The 16,113-nt window shown below is 36.3% G+C and overlaps 1 protein-coding gene across 1 annotated transcript; it reads left to right on the top strand.

Moving 5' to 3' along the window:
• Positions 1–8,741: 8,741 nt before the first annotated feature.
• On the top strand, positions 8,742–16,113 carry rnf167 (ring finger protein 167). The gene is made up of 10 exons (XM_058626824.1): positions 8,742–9,024; positions 10,459–10,588; positions 10,700–10,780; positions 10,886–11,023; positions 11,110–11,197; positions 11,296–11,386; positions 11,507–11,612; positions 12,107–12,200; positions 12,401–12,481; positions 13,364–16,113. Exons 2-10 carry the CDS (start codon positions 10,484–10,486, stop codon positions 13,774–13,776), a joined length of 1,197 nt encoding a protein of 398 aa, XP_058482807.1. The 5' UTR covers positions 8,742–9,024; positions 10,459–10,483; the 3' UTR covers positions 13,777–16,113.

The following is a 16,113-nucleotide window of genomic DNA, read 5'->3' as shown; positions in this document are numbered from 1 at the left end:
CTGAAGACCTACAAACGCAACAGCTGCAGTTAAAGGGACAGTTCAGGTGTTTTGAAGCATGATTGTGAGAGGTGTTGACACTGCATTAGATATAAGATTGTTCAAACAAAGACCTTTTCTTGCAGCATGTTATTATTTTCCCAACCCTTTTACTTAAAATGCACGTGTATATGTTTTCAACAACACATGCTTGACATAACATTGTGAAAAATTGTCAAGCATGTAACTCTTGAAAATGTCTGGTTTACCTATTTAAAGTATCAACAGATGTTCCAGAAATTACAGTTAAAAAAGCTCTTGAGCCAATATGAACTGTCACAATAGTTTTTACGGTTGGAACATTATGCTTTTGTCTCAATCCCATTGTATCATTGGTATTTGTTTGGATTTGGATTCTGATTCTGTTTTTTTTGTTGCAATTTTATAAGGTTTGCAATCAGATAGTATTTCTGTTTTCGTCATTGTAAATTAGAACTGGTTGTCAATTGACATAACTTGTTAGATAAATACTGTTGTTTTTTTGGTAATTGTAGTTTTATTTTACCCTAAAATTAAATAATATATGTTCTATATACTGTACCTATGTTATGTTTTCAAATCCTGGATTTCAGATAACACCGATAAACAGAACTCCCAATACTTTTTAGGTAATCTGGCAACTGCCTCTTTCAGATGGTACTTTTCATTAAGCTATCGGTAAAATATCACAATTCTAGTGAAGAAAACAAATTTAAACTCATCAAAAAAAGGGAGAAAATCACAATATATATTTTTTCTTTTTATTCAATTTCTCCCACCCCCTAATAGTTTTCCCTCTTTAAAAAAACCCATACACTGAGGCCTGAGGGTGAAACATGAAAGTAACTCATCTTACTGTGACTGTGTGTCAGTGTCATATGTCATGCTGTGAACCCAGAGCGAAACCTGTGTGACTTTTTGTGTCACCGATGTTTGGAACAGTAAATATGTCAGGACTTGGACATTGCAGGTGATCAAAGAGCGAAAAATATAGTTTTGTTCCTTTATGTTCTCCAAAAAAACAATACAATATAATCAAACATATACTCAGTTGTCTCTGTGATAGTTAAACAAAGTCACAAAATTGGTTTAAAATGCATTTCTCCTTTATTGCACGTGGACAAACACTACAAAAAACTGAATCAGTTTCTGCCTCTCTTATAGAAAAAAAACACACACATTTTTTGATATTATAGCATTAAAAATGAAGCAGTATTAGATGTTAAAAAAACAGACACATGTCTAAAAATAAATAGTGCTTAATGACTAATAATAAGAATAATAATAAATATGGAAACGTAACTGCAATAAACAATACAATTTAAAACATTTAAAGTTAAAAATACATACACATATATGTATATATATGTATTTTTACCTTTAAACATCTGTGTTCACACCAAACAAAATTAGTATAATCAACTTAAGCGACACCACATCAATTACAAGTGGTTATATTACATTTTTCATATTTAAATGATGATGATTTAGGACAAATTACATAAAGAAACCAAATGCTCATTTCTATTAGAATCTAAAATAAAGAAACAAATAAGATTCCGTATAATGCACCCAAAGAGCTTATCTGATAGCTTCAGTCACTGTCTTTGTAAACTGTTTAGACAGCGTCTTATATGTAATAAACATTTTCAGCATATGAACCCTCACCATTTGAGTCCCGAATCCATACAGCACTGGGTTAGTGATTGGAACAAGAATAACAAAGTATAAAGACAAGAAGATTTGCGCCTCGGTAGCGACATGACTCATGTCAAATCTTGTTTGAGCGATTTCAAAAAAGGATGCAATGGTAAAGTTTGCCAACGACAGTAAATGTGGGACACAAGTTTTAAGAGCATTGTGTTGAGACTCTCTGGACAATTTTCTACATACTCTTGAAATTTGAACATAAGAAAAAACGACCATCGCTAACTGAGGCACAACCAAAAGCAGAATAGACACAAGTCCAATAGTACTTATGTACGAAACAGGGGAACATGCATTTTTTACCAGTTCCATGTTCACACAGTACAATTTTGGCAGTTTCTTTCCACAGAATCTCAACTGTACTGTAAGTGAGTACAAACATCCAAACCCAATCAGTGAGTAAATAACTGCTAATGCACCAAGTTTGCCTGCCTTTGAATTAGACATGATGGTGTGGTAATGTAATGGTTTACAGATGGCAACATATCTGTCATATCCCATGGCAGCTAAGACACTAAACTCAGTAGAACAATAAGAGTGTAGGAAATACACCTGTGCCATACACCACTTCACGCTTAACTCATGTGTCTTGGATAAGAGCAATGCCAGAATCGGGGGATACAACGCAGTGGTGCCATATATTTGCCATATATTAACAAGATAAATCTGCAGGAATAAAGCAAACATCCAATACTTGTAGTTTTCCATGATGGCATATGCAGTCATTGTGAAAGTCAGTGCTGTTGTGTTGTCCATCTTTCAGTTGACAGAAGATATGAAAAGGTAATCTGGTCACCAAAAAACACTTTTATAGCAGAACATGAAACTGTAACAATGGTTTTTATAAATGCATGGAGTCTAAGTTGCTGACAAGGAATAAATCACCAACCAAGCTGCAGAAACACACTGGTGAACACAGTTACCTGTGTGATCCTCCTCCTGTCCATGGACTGGAGTGGGCTGTTCCAGCGTGAGTGGCCTTTAACATAACCAAGCTTAAGGTGGGAGGGTGATGTCACTCATCCCAAAGGTCAGTTTTTTTTCTGTAAACAGTATCTGATGTGAAAATACTGTTAAGAGTAGTAAACAGTATTTGGCAGGGGGAAGGCATGGTGACTACGATACCTGCTTTGTACACATAGAAATGACAAATAATATACCATTTTCAGGAGTTAAAATTAGGCATGGGACAATACCAAAACCAATATCACCAACGTTTTAGTTTAGATCATTTATGAATTATGAGGCTGTCATTTCAAATACATAATTCTCCAACAGTGTAACAAATATTGTTTTCCCAAAAGAAGAAAAAAATAGCCTGTATTTTCTTATTCTATTCTATTCTATTGTATTCTATTTCTTAGTCTATTTGGGGGCAGTCATGAACAACAAATCGCCATAATCCAGTAGAAATAAAAAGTTAGTTGGTATTAATAAAGAAAAGAAACCAAATTTGACCTTCAGCTTGGAGACCAGGTTTTCTCTGGAAAGACAGGTTCTGATCAATCATGATACTTAGATACTAATATGATTCTAATGCTGATTAAACAGAATGATTATTCACCCCACACGTTTTGAGCAGTCCTCTCAAACTGAGATACTGACTGCAAGGATATTTTACGGCTGCTTCCTGTAAAATTAATGTTAATTTCAATAACATAAGTTTCCTTCAACATGAGAAATTGACTGCTTGGCTACATGGGTTTGCGACCCAGTCAGAACAAGGGCCTTTCTGCATGGACTTTGCATGTTCTCCCTGCGTGTGCATAGGTTTTCTCCAGGTTCTCCGGTTTCCAAATTTGGGGATTAGGCAAATTGGACAAATTAGACCGTAGGTGTGAGAGTCAATGGATGTCTGTCTTTATGTGGCCCTGTGATGGACTGGCGACCTTGGCACCAGCGTCCCTCGTGTGGAGGATAAATATGAGTGAACTGCCCCACCGTCATGACACATGTGAATGTCTGAGGACATTCTCAGGTGGATTTTTTTTGTTGTGATGTTAACACATGTTCTTGTTGCATACAGGATGGCAGTCATCCATGTTGTCCTTTATTTTAAGATGAGAGATGTTGGCACTTGATAGGCCTGAGCTTATAGGCCGGAGTCTCTTTGAAATCACATCGTTCTATGTGTAATTCTGTGTTTACAAAGAAAGATACCATTAATCAATGATGCCTGAAACACACACTGATTACTCATTAATTCAGTCATTAGAAGTAAAGCAAACTTTTAATTACGATTCATCTAGATTAACAAATTTCAAAATCTGAGAGTAATTAGTTGGTTTTTTTCAGCCCTAGTTTCAACACTTTGTGGTTACCAACTTTTTTAGCACACAATAAAATAGCACACAATTTTTCTTTTTTTTTTTTAAATGCTTAATTCCTCTAGAAAGCAATTAGACCACTGTCCTCCTCCCTGGTGAGACCTCTTTGGACATCACCTGGAGAGAGGAGGAAGATGAAAACACTAACAATGTCCCTTTGGAGAATACTGATGTAATTGTGTCTGATGTAATGTAGCAAATGCAATTCACAGCAACAATATTTTCCTCACACATTTGTGTCTAGTTGTGTGCAGTTCATCAAACAGTACAGCTTCACCACTCATAAATTAGTGTTAAATAACTTATGTCAAGCATTATTTCTGACAGCACACGTGAGAGGTGGAAACACGACAAACATATGATGGTTCCCGTTCATTTTCCAGGAGAAGAAATAAATCATTTGAGAGCACACGTGTGGCTGATGGGATATCAGGGGTTGGTTGTGCAGCTGCAGAAGGTCAGAATAAATGAAGTGAGCCTTGTAAAAGGCCAAAGAAGCTTGTCAAAGGTATAAATCCCACCTGGGACCAACACTTATTGTAAATAAATATATATTATATATGTAAACTAGAATTGCTTACACATGCGACAGAGTCACATTTCAGTAAAGTTGTCCCACGTTACTGATTGACCCACAACGCTGCACACCTGATTCAAATAAATGGCTCGTTATCAGGCGTCTGCGGTGCTCGCTGACGAGCTGATCATTGGAATCAGGTGTGTTGGAGCAGGAAAACATCAAAAACATGCAGGATTGAGAAACACTGGATTAAACAACATGTCAGTAGCTACTGGCCAGCACCACACTGGTCATTGTCTTCTCATCCATTAACTATTTCTTCTGTTTCTCCCCGTGGAGTCTGATATCCTGATTTATGATGTTGGTCTGTTTCAAGGTTTGGGTGGTTCCTTACTAACCACTGGCTAAAGGCTACAGCCCTGAAGTTAAAGGAGTCATGAGGATACAACTTTAAATAAGGTCATTTATGCAGATTTTTCATTATCTGCATAAATATTATGCAGTTTATTGTTTTGAAATTGTATAGTTGAACTTTTGATTTTTTTACTAATTCTGTTACTAAAAATTTGTATTACATATCTAATTTTGTTTCAACCACTGTTTTACCCAATTGCAGATTTCTATTGTAATATCATATTTTCTTTTTTATCTTTTTGGAAGAAAATATGAGAAATATTTTCCCATCTTGAGGGTTTGTTTGAGGATGTCTAGTTGGAGAATTTTGTTAAAGACATTGATTATGGGCATTTATAATCCATAGTGTATTATGTTGTTGGTGTTTCGTTTTTGTTTGTATATTGATATGCCTGTGTTTTCAGTATGCCTCTTATGTGTGTATATATATGTTTAAATTCAAGCCAGATAATTACAAAATATGCAAAACATGATACAATCAATGTAAAAAAAAAAATTAAAACACAACTCTGTTAGTAACACAATTACTCAATAAATCGATTATTAATTGATTAATAATTTAACTATTTTGATAATTGATTCATCTGTTTGAGTGTTTTTCCAATATTTAAATTCCGCTTCTTAAATGTGAATATTTTCTGGTTTATCTGCTCCATATATCAAATAAATCATTAGAACTGAATCATTTTAGTTTATGGACCAAATGTTAATCGAGAAAATAACTGACAAATTGTGAAAATAATCGTTAGTTGCAGCCCACATAATAACCGGATAACCTTTTTTTTAATGTAGCACACTTACTTACATTTCTACCACAGCACTAAACACTTAATCAGCTGCAGCACAAGATGCAGTGGTGTGATGTAATTGTGAGTAAGAAGTTAGCCCGTTTCGGCTATGAATCAGTACTGAAAATGTAGGAAAATGCTGGCCTCTGTGTTCATGCCCTGGAGTTTAGAAAGCAGTGAGGCTTAAGCATATGCATGTGCTTTAAATCAGCTGAAATGAGCACTTTGGTGGGAATGTTTGCCTCATGACAACAGTCACAGCACAGGTCGAGCACAGTGATGTTGTCTCCTTGAATGTGATTAAGGAAAGCATGTTTTCTCAGGGATGCCTGTAATTCTATAATGTCAAACCTAGTGACCAGTGTGTTGCTTCTTATTACATTCGCTCCTCCCCTCTGAACAATATACTGAGTCCTGGGCCCAATCCTCATTTTAGAGCAACACAGTCAGGTGCAACAATGTCTTCTTATCGTGTGGCAGTACTGGTGCTTTTTTTTGTCTTCCTGCTCGGTAAGTCTTGATATTTTGCTGAATTTTCTTTGGGAGCTCATAATTGCACTTGTTTATATTTAATCAGCCAAAGGTTATAACCTCAAACATAGATAAGCTTTCCAATTTGTCTTTACAGTTGCAGAGAATGAGGCTGCATCTTTTCCATGGTCTTGTCCCAGTCTGAGTGGAGTATGTCGAAAGGTTTGTCTCCCAACAGAACTATTCTTCGGACCTCTGGGCTGCGGCAAAGGCTTCTTGTAAGTTTAGACGCCCAAATGCTTCAAACAACTACATTTTGGATTTCATTTCTTATGGCATTTATTTATACCTTTTTTAATGTTCCCCTATAGGTGCTGTGTGTCTCATTTTCTATGAAGGATGATGACCTAGCAATAGGAATATATGTCCTGAAGAATATCCTTCACCATGCTACAAGACTTTTAACTCTGTCGACTTTGAAATGCTAAATTAACTGAATTAAGTGAAATAAAATATGCTATAAAAAAACATGATTAGTTGCTTTTTTTGTATTATGTTATTAATTACATGAAATACTGTGGTCAGAATCTCTGGGTTCTCCAGTTTCATGTCCAAAAACATCCAATATGGGGATTAGGTAAATTGCACACTCTAAATTGACCATAGGTGTGAGTGTGAGAGTGGGCAGTTTTTCCACTCTCATGTGGAGGATAAAGCAGTAGAAGATGGATGGATGCATGGATGTTAGTAGACTACCAGTTTACTTTAATTACTGTATATATTAATACAGTATGACAAAAACAAATCATAACATAACTTAAATCAGGAGTGTTGATAAGAGACAACTGCTAAACTCAAGCAAGTCCAGTTTCTTATACATTTCTGCGGTTCGGGATTATGGATGACAGAGAACCTTCGCAGACTTTTCAGGGATGGAATCTTGCTTCTAAAGATTTCTGTCAAAGGTTTGCAAGTGAACATTTTTAAACTATTTTGTTTTAATGGATATCTTGTTTTGGAGGGCGTACAATATAAAACAAAAAGAAAACACGTTGACGAAACAGTGACCGTCACATAACATTTACATGGGCATTTGTTTTATTTATTTAGTTAAAAGGGAGAGTGTATATTAATTAACATTTCTGTAAATGCCGGACAGATGTTCCTCCTCAACTTAAAAGTAAAACACAATGTAAAAATGCAATGTCAATACATAATTACAACAATAAAGACACACAAATTAACATTCAAACAGTCACTGAACAACACACAACTGACATAACAACCCTAAGACAACATGTGAGGATATGACAGACTAAAGGACAACATAACAGAAGTCCAGCACCAAACATGGCTTCTCAACAAACCCATAACACCCACTCACAAGTTGTTAAACAGCAACATGATATTTTGAGAGAGAGGAAATTGAGTTATTAAAAGGGTGAGGTAAATTAAATGTACAACGTGTAAAATTCAGCAACAATTATTGGTGAAGTTGCACCAATAAATGCAATGTCAGTTGTTTATTTTGTCCAGTGTGGGCTATTGTAAAAACATATTGGTCCAAAATGGAAGTAACCCAGCTAAATATAAAAGGCTCATACTGGGGTAATAAAAAACAACAATCCATACAATCAAATGATTTTGACATTTATAAATAAAGGGTTATTATTTAATTTTTAATGTCTGCTAAATGAATTTTACACATTAAACCTCAGCAGCTTGTATTGACAACCAAGTAAAATTTCCTGAACCATTTTAGAAAAATTAACACTAATCTGCATCCTCTTATCTAACATTACTGGCTGATACTAACTTTTGTAGGTCTGCTATTCTCAAATTAATCTCATAGTTCACACACACACACACACACACACACACACACACACACACCAGACTCCATTTTTTGCTCTCTCTTCAGAATTGAAAATCCATCAAAAGCAAATTATATTTTCAATCCCAGTAAATAATATCATAACAATGTATATTTACTGTGGGCACCAGCTGTGGTGCTGTAATCTGAGCGCAGATGAAGTATTTCTTATGTTATCTTTTAAATTACATTCTGCTTAGGGGTTGCAAATAAATTATTGATCAGTAATAACAAAAAGGATCCTACCTACTGTGCCTTTAATCACATAGGATAGCGTATTACGTCATACAAAATTATCAAAAATAATATAAATGCTGAAACTCATGGAGCGTTAGTGGTGTTAGTGGAGTTATGTTGCCCTCTGGTGGTGGTTTGCATTCAAAGACAACCATGGCGACCATGATATACATTTGGCGACACTAAATTTGTGGATTTTTCTATTTCTGTATCATCTAATGTATTATTAATAGGTAATTTTTTAGTGTGAATTTGGTGACCCTGACCCTAAAATTTGTCCCGCAAGTCCCATTTAAGTACATGGTACATCATTGCTGTTTTTCTAACTGGTCAATGGGGGCGCTGTGAGCGTGGGTGCTGCCGAGTTAGCCCACCATCACATGACACGAAGAAGAAGTACCAAGGAAGCAAGAAGCAAAAACAAACCGCAGCATCAGACATAGCTAACAACAAAGAGCTAACGCAAGTTGGAGAATCCAGACGAAGTGTGTCACTTTACGGTGACCAAACATATTTTTGTTCCACGAAAGGAGATAATGAACACAGACAACAAGCAAAACCAAGACTAATCTATGGGGGGCAATTTTCAGTAATCGTTGTCCAATATCTGCTAACGCTAATCCTCCCTGTTGTGTTGTTTTCCTGTGGATCGAAAACTCCGCGGAGAAAGTGAGTAACCAACCAATCTATAATCGATTTTGATATGTAAGAAAGCAAAAGTGGGACGACAGGATAAAAACATACATTACAAGCTTCACGAGTGTCGGGATACGAAGATATGTACTTATGACGACACCAAAACACGTCGACGAAATTTGTGATTTTAATGTGTTGTATTTTCACGTTTTTTTTGCCGTGAACTGTGAGTGTAGTTAACATTGGTAGCAACGTTACACATGAAGCACAACAAAATCGCACTATTTCTTCTGGCAGATAACAACAAAAGGTTCAGAAAGTTGCGGGCCTCACCCAGAAACGAGGGCACCAGTTCCCATATTTGGCACACAACAGTGTACTATAAAGCCATTTATAACTGTCCACATCACTTCTTTGTTTTATCATGAAATTCAGAATGTGAGAAGGAAACCTAAAAATATACGAGCCATTACAAAGGTCGTGGTCAAAAGCAGCCAAACTTTTGCCACATTCTTTTTGGCCTGACTTTCGTAACTCCTGAAATCCACCATTTTCTGAGCGAATATAAAGCCAAGGTGTTAAGGATTAAGGCTTCAAGTAACAATTATTTCCATACTGGATCATTAGTTTGTTGACTATTTAATCGACTTATTGCTTGCTTAATGAATCGGATATAATTATTTCTTTGTTATGTGAAGCAAGGGAACAAGGATGGACCAGTTGAAATAATAGACAGCATTGGTACTTGTGTGCCAATCTGGTTTGTATTGCAATTCTACAAATATTGTGATTTGTTAGTAATGATAATTGCAATTGTCTTTTCTATTTCAACAAACTGCCAACCAGCCCCTGGCACAATAGAATAGAATCATACTTGGCTCACCAATTACAGATGACAAAACAATTGATTACACTGAAAACAAGACATATAACTGCTATTAAAAAAACTACATCTACCGTGTTATCATTTTAATAAAACAGTACATTTTAAAATAAGAGTAAATAGTAAAAAATAGAGCAGTTCAAGTGAATGTAGAATATAGGAAGTGAAAGAAGAATTCTTGCGAGTGGGACTTTTAGATCTTCCCTAGGATTTTAATCTTGGCCGACAGCTCACATCCACTGCTCAGTTTGAGCTACTGTGTCCCCTTGGCCAAAAGTGTTTTAAAAAAAAAAACCTTTGTCCCAATACAGTCTCCAAAAAAGCAAAAGGTTTTATCAAGAGTAGCCTGTCAAGAAGGAAACAGGAAAGTGACCCAATGTCAGGCGATGAGAGTTACAGCAGAGTTGCTTCAGTTGCCTCATTAGCCCGAGTGCAGACATGGCTTTGCAGCTCGGTTACAGCCACCAATCACAATCTGTTTTTTGAACTTCCATTTAGCCCGCTTCATATCAGATTTAATGATCATCTTTTAACCTCTCGTTTTGATTTGTAAAGTTATATCTCCTGAAATCTTTTTTTCACAGTTTGTGCGACTGTAGGCATCTCAGGATGGTGCACAGCAATGTGTGGTGTGTGGTAACTCGACTGAATGTCCTTAAACTGGTACTCTTCAGCGCACTGGTGCTCTCGCCTACACATGCCTATATCTATGCAGTAAGTAATCAAGGAGATTTTACTCTGGATTGTGTTAACTGTTAGGTGTAAATACTGACTACTGACTCTTCCCTTGGAGATTCTTACACTATGTGTGTGTTGTTTTGGCAGCATTACGGCAATGTGACCTCCATGTTGTTTGAAGACCTACCGGCCTTGTTTGGAAGTCCACTGCCTAATGACGGCCTGAGGGTAAGAGCAGACTATAGGAGAAAGTTTGCATGCAAAAAAAATCATAATTGCCATAAACCAGTAGTTGTCTTTCATGATAATGTGTTTTTTTTCTTCGTGTGAAAGGGAGTTCTGGTTGTGTCACGTCCACTTAATGGCTGCTCAGCAATAGACCCTCCTCCTCCGCTGCCACCATTGTATGATCCCAACACCACCAAGTCCATCGTTCTCATCAGGCGCCTCGACTGCAATTTTGATATAAAGGTCAGTAATGCCTGACTGACACAAAAATATGTTTTTGAAATATCGTATACCGTCTCATGCGTTTTAAAAAAAAAAATGTATTTCAGGTTTTGCATGCACAGCAAGCTGGATATGCCGCTGCAGTCATTCATAACGTGAACTCTGACCTTCTACTCAATATGAACTACAGTAATGGTAATTCTCCTTTGATAAAATGTCTGTCTTCTTGTCGTCTTATACTTGAATGCCTAAAATTTCTACTGTGTTTTTCTTTTTTTCCCTTTATTTTCCAGTAACTATTGCAGAGGAGATTGAGATCCCCTCAGTCTTCACCAGTTACGATGCATCTCAAATTCTCACAAATTTCATAATTCCAGAACCAGGGTAAGTAAAAACCTTTAAATAACATGTATTTAGGAACAGAGTTTCAGAAGAGTTTTAGTATGAACCATTTTCAGTGCTCGCGTTTACATGGCAAACTTGCTATTTCTCCTTTGTCTGCAGAGCCTATGTGATCCTCAAACCTGAATTTTCTTTTCCACTGTCATACTATCTCATTCCCTTCACTGGAGTAGTTGGCATGATCATTATTGTGATATGTGTTCTCATGGTAAGTATATATGTTGCAGAGTGTTTATTGTGCACATCACATACTCTTTTATTTATCTCTTGGGATTCTGGGTTAACTCAAAATCATAATTTCTTTATGGCCTTTGAGTTTGCAGTAGTGAAAAAAGTACACCACCTAGTGTAAACCTTTTAGGGTGCTAATCATCCAGACATACCCTTGTCTGTGTATTTGTCCTGTCTTGGGGCTGAGTGACAGCGATTCGTCCAGATGAATCCTAATACTAGGAGTCACTGTAATTCCTGCAGTTTTCAGTGACTCACACTCATGGCAGACAGATTTCTGGGGTTATAATCTGGATACGTGCATCGTTTTATGAAATTAAAGAATATTTTCTTTCTTATACACATTCTGACCTATTGAGTCATTATGAGGGCTGATGGCCACAACACAAAAACAAATCCCTCTGCACATGTTAAATGTGTAATTCCCATGCATAGTGTAGCAACTGACCTTGTTTTTTTTGTACTGTGTAGATTGTACGATGTGTGCGGTACAGAAAGAGGCTGAGGAAAAACCGATTGTCCAGGGAACAGCTGAAGCGGATCCCAACTCACAAGTTCAGGAAAGGTAAATACCTTTAGTGTAATATCTCATTGATCACTTACTGCAATGACAGAGTGTTATTTGTATGTCAGTTGAATCAATGTAGAATTTCACCAGTAGAGACTTTACCATCGAACAAGTTAATTGGGTGAAATAATAATTAGTTTGTAGACCGAATAATATCTTCAGAATGTATGATGTCACACTTTTCTCCTCCTTTTCAGGTGATGACTACGATCTCTGTGCCATATGTTTGGATGAGTACGAAGAAGGAGACAAGCTGCGAGTTTTACCTTGTTCCCACGGTAAATAATATAGTTGTAGATATAGTTTGTTATCATATTATTACAGGCATTTAATTTGGGGGAAGGGTGGGTAATGCAGCCATCTCACCTTAAGAAATGAAACGTGACAGGTGGAACATGGACATAAGGCAAATATTGATTTTCATGCAATGCATATATACACTGTTGCCTGTAACACTCTTAAGTGCAAGTGAGTATTGACAGAGGTCTTCCCTCAGGGTTAATGCACTTATTTTTCTGAAAGTCATGTTACCAAGTAACTTTCTTGGCTCCCAATCAAGATACACAAGTAAGAGTTACTTTACATTGTAAATATGGACATAACAATTGTCGTGGATTAGAAAATAATAGAATTGTTAAAAATGCAAATAATCTTAGTTAACTATTGAGCTTCTGTGATTAATTGCTGTTTAAAAAGACAGCATCATTTGAGAGCTCTAATACAAAATGACACCAGTTAACAACATGTAGGGGACAGGCCACTTGTTAGCCAGGTAGCACAACATTGAGAGAGTCTTAATTACTTTATTAAATAGTAGATTTAAGAAGAAAAACACTGTTGGTGTCAGTGTTAACTAGTGAAATTTGTGATCCAAAGTTAAACCATTGTAAATGAATGTCATTTACAATGGTAGCCATACCCTTTGTCAGTCACCCGGCAAGTTTGAAGACAGTCAAGTGACCTGTTAGACAGATATGTAATTAACAGACAGACAGATGTTCTTTGCATTTATAGATATACGCCAAAATATCAGCATGGTATCAGGGCGTGCCGTGTACAGAGAGAAATGATCAACTGAAGTTATTTTGCTTGAAATATTCATGTAAATCCTTGGGTTTGGGGTTTTATTCACTGGTTTTGTAAATGTTCTTTCTTTTCAGCGTATCACTCCAAGTGTGTAGACCCGTGGCTCACAAAGACCAAAAAGACGTGTCCTGTGTGCAAACAGCGCGTCACTCGGAACAACACAGAGCACTCAGAGTCTGAGTCGGAGGAGGAAAGTGGGGGACGTGGGGAGGAGGACCACCGCACTGAGGGTGAAGCAGACTCGGAGCGCACACCTCTGCTTCGACCCTCCAACCCGGGTTCCCCCTCAGGAAGCCCGGGCGCGTATTCAGCGACCACCGCCACCACCACTACTACTGCCCAGTGCCTGGTCTCACCCGTACGCTGTGACTCTCCCATGCTGGGTTACGAAGGCTACTACTCCCCTCAGGAGGACACAGACTCAGAAAATGATGACACCGAAGATGACACTGCTCAGCTCATTGGTAGGAATATAGTGGATGTCTGATTGCTGGAACCCGCATTCAGGCTACTTCATTTTACCTAAAAGAGTCTTTCAGACATGAAGTGTACTGTTACCACCCTGTAATTTAAAAAGTTAAGATTAGCTAGACACTGTCTTGCAACATTTGTTCACTATAAGAGAATCATTCACCTACTAGCTAGAGGAAGTATAACTGAAAGTGTCAACACATTTAGAGCATCTGTATTGACCAGTTTTAGCCAAATCAAACACAGAACATGAACCCACTTCACACACACAGACTCCACTACTGTTTGCCTGTAGACCTTTTTTTATGTTTCTTAAATGTCGATGAATTCATACTAGTGGGTTTTTCAGGTTATTTTCAGACTCTTGTCGTAATAATTCTTTAAAAGAAACAAAAACATCTGACAGTCCTTTTTGCACAACTTTAACAAGGATGTGCAAGTGTGGGGAAAAAAGCATTTTGTCTTTATTTGTTTTTATTTTTTTTATCCCTTCAGCGGCTTTCTTTTTTACATTTAAAAGTTTTATAAGTCACTTTTCTCATACTCCATATATCTTACAATAGAATAAGAGATAGATGTTATGCATTTTCAGCTTCTTCCACATTGTTGTTGTCAATCCTGCATGGGCAATTTAAGGAGAATAATTGAGCTGCAGTTTGTGGAGTTGAATAAACTCCGTTTTATAGCAACAACTGAAAGATCTGTGGGTATTCTAAATCAATAATATTGTGATAATTAATGGAGCATTATTACTGTTTTAGCTTTTTTTGGTTAAAGTGCAGATTTCTGAATCCTTACTGAATATATTTACATTTTTATACATAATAGAATAATAACACATTGAAACATGGGACCCTGGAAAAAACAAAACATTGCCTTATGTTGGCCTTGATGTACATATGTATGTAGATTAAACGGGAATTGAAGGGACAGAGTTCACACTCCTATGTTTTACTGTTGTGTGGCTGTATTAAGTACAGCAGCTTAGAAAGCTTTGGTTTTGTCCTCAGTCTGAAAATGTGCTTAACATGACTAACAAGAAAGAGAGTTTCCTCATTTCTGTGTAACTGTGCAAACTCTTTAACACAGATAGTTGACGTAAGTAGTTTGACTTGCACCTGCACACAAGTCGAGCTCAGCAGCTGTCGAACAAGAAACTGTTTTTATCTCCACGTTGTAAAATAATAATCCATGTTTGGTTCAATCTACTGTTGATTTTGAATTGGAACCAATGATTGTTTTCGTAATCAATGAATCTGTCGATTTTTTTCTCGATTAATTGAATAATGTTTGGTCGATAAAATGTCAGAAATTGTTGAAAAATGTTGATCGTTTTTTTTCCTAATCTTCAAATGTTTTGTCCACAAACCAAATTATTAAACTTTAATGATTTCTGTGTTATATGGAGCAAAGAAACCAGAAAATATTCACAGTCAATAAGCTGAAAAATCAGAAAGCATGTCCAATTATCAAAAACACTTTAATGGGTTATCAAATTTGGCGGTTATTAATTTAGTAATCAATTAATAATCAATTTTTGTTGCAGTACATTTGGAGTGGAACAAATTAGAAACTTAAAAAGTTGATTCTACTTCACAGTTGCATCAAGATTTCGTGTGTGATTTGATTAATTCACATGTGGAATTATTTTTAATTTTTGATAACCTTACATGGTGTGTACATTTTTCTAAGTAAGTAAATATTTCTTACAGTTTTTATTTGCTGGGATCATGTTTCCTCTGTATTCATGTTCAGAGAAAATTTTAAATGGCAATTACTGTAATCGCATAAGAAATGTTTCAGGAGTTATTTTATCAAATAAAATAACATGCCCATATGATTATACACAGACAGGCTGCATATAAAATCTCATTCTGTTGTAAGAAATTGTAAAACTCTGAAAAATCATTGTAACATTTTACTGCTGATTGATTAAAAATACATATAACTCCATATTATTGAGATTTAATTTGGATTTGTCTGCAAAAATCTGTTTTTTTTTTTAAATGGAGCTGCTGTTTTCTGTTCATTTCTGCTCTTTTTTTATACTTTATGTCTCACTTTTAGAGACGTTTCATTGAAGAAAAAGGAAAAATTTAAATTATCGTTAGCTTATTTTTTTTTTTAGAATGTGCCTAATTTATCACACAGTGTCGAGCATAGTTCTGATGTAGAGAGAGCATTTTAGAAGCCATGGGATGTCTGAACATGTGAGAAAAAGCTCTGTGTGAAGATCATGGAAATGCGACTGTGGTGCCATTTTTTTGTTTCGACGAGGAAAATGATTTACACTGATCTTACAGGCACACTGACACCCATAATTCTTTGTAATAAAGCTGATTTGCTTTGCTTA

Source organism: Solea solea, chromosome 4 (genome assembly GCF_958295425.1).
Source record: "Solea solea chromosome 4, fSolSol10.1, whole genome shotgun sequence".
Taxonomy (NCBI): Eukaryota; Metazoa; Chordata; class Actinopteri; order Pleuronectiformes; family Soleidae; genus Solea; species Solea solea.
This window is presented reverse-complemented; position numbering and strand designations above follow the sequence as displayed.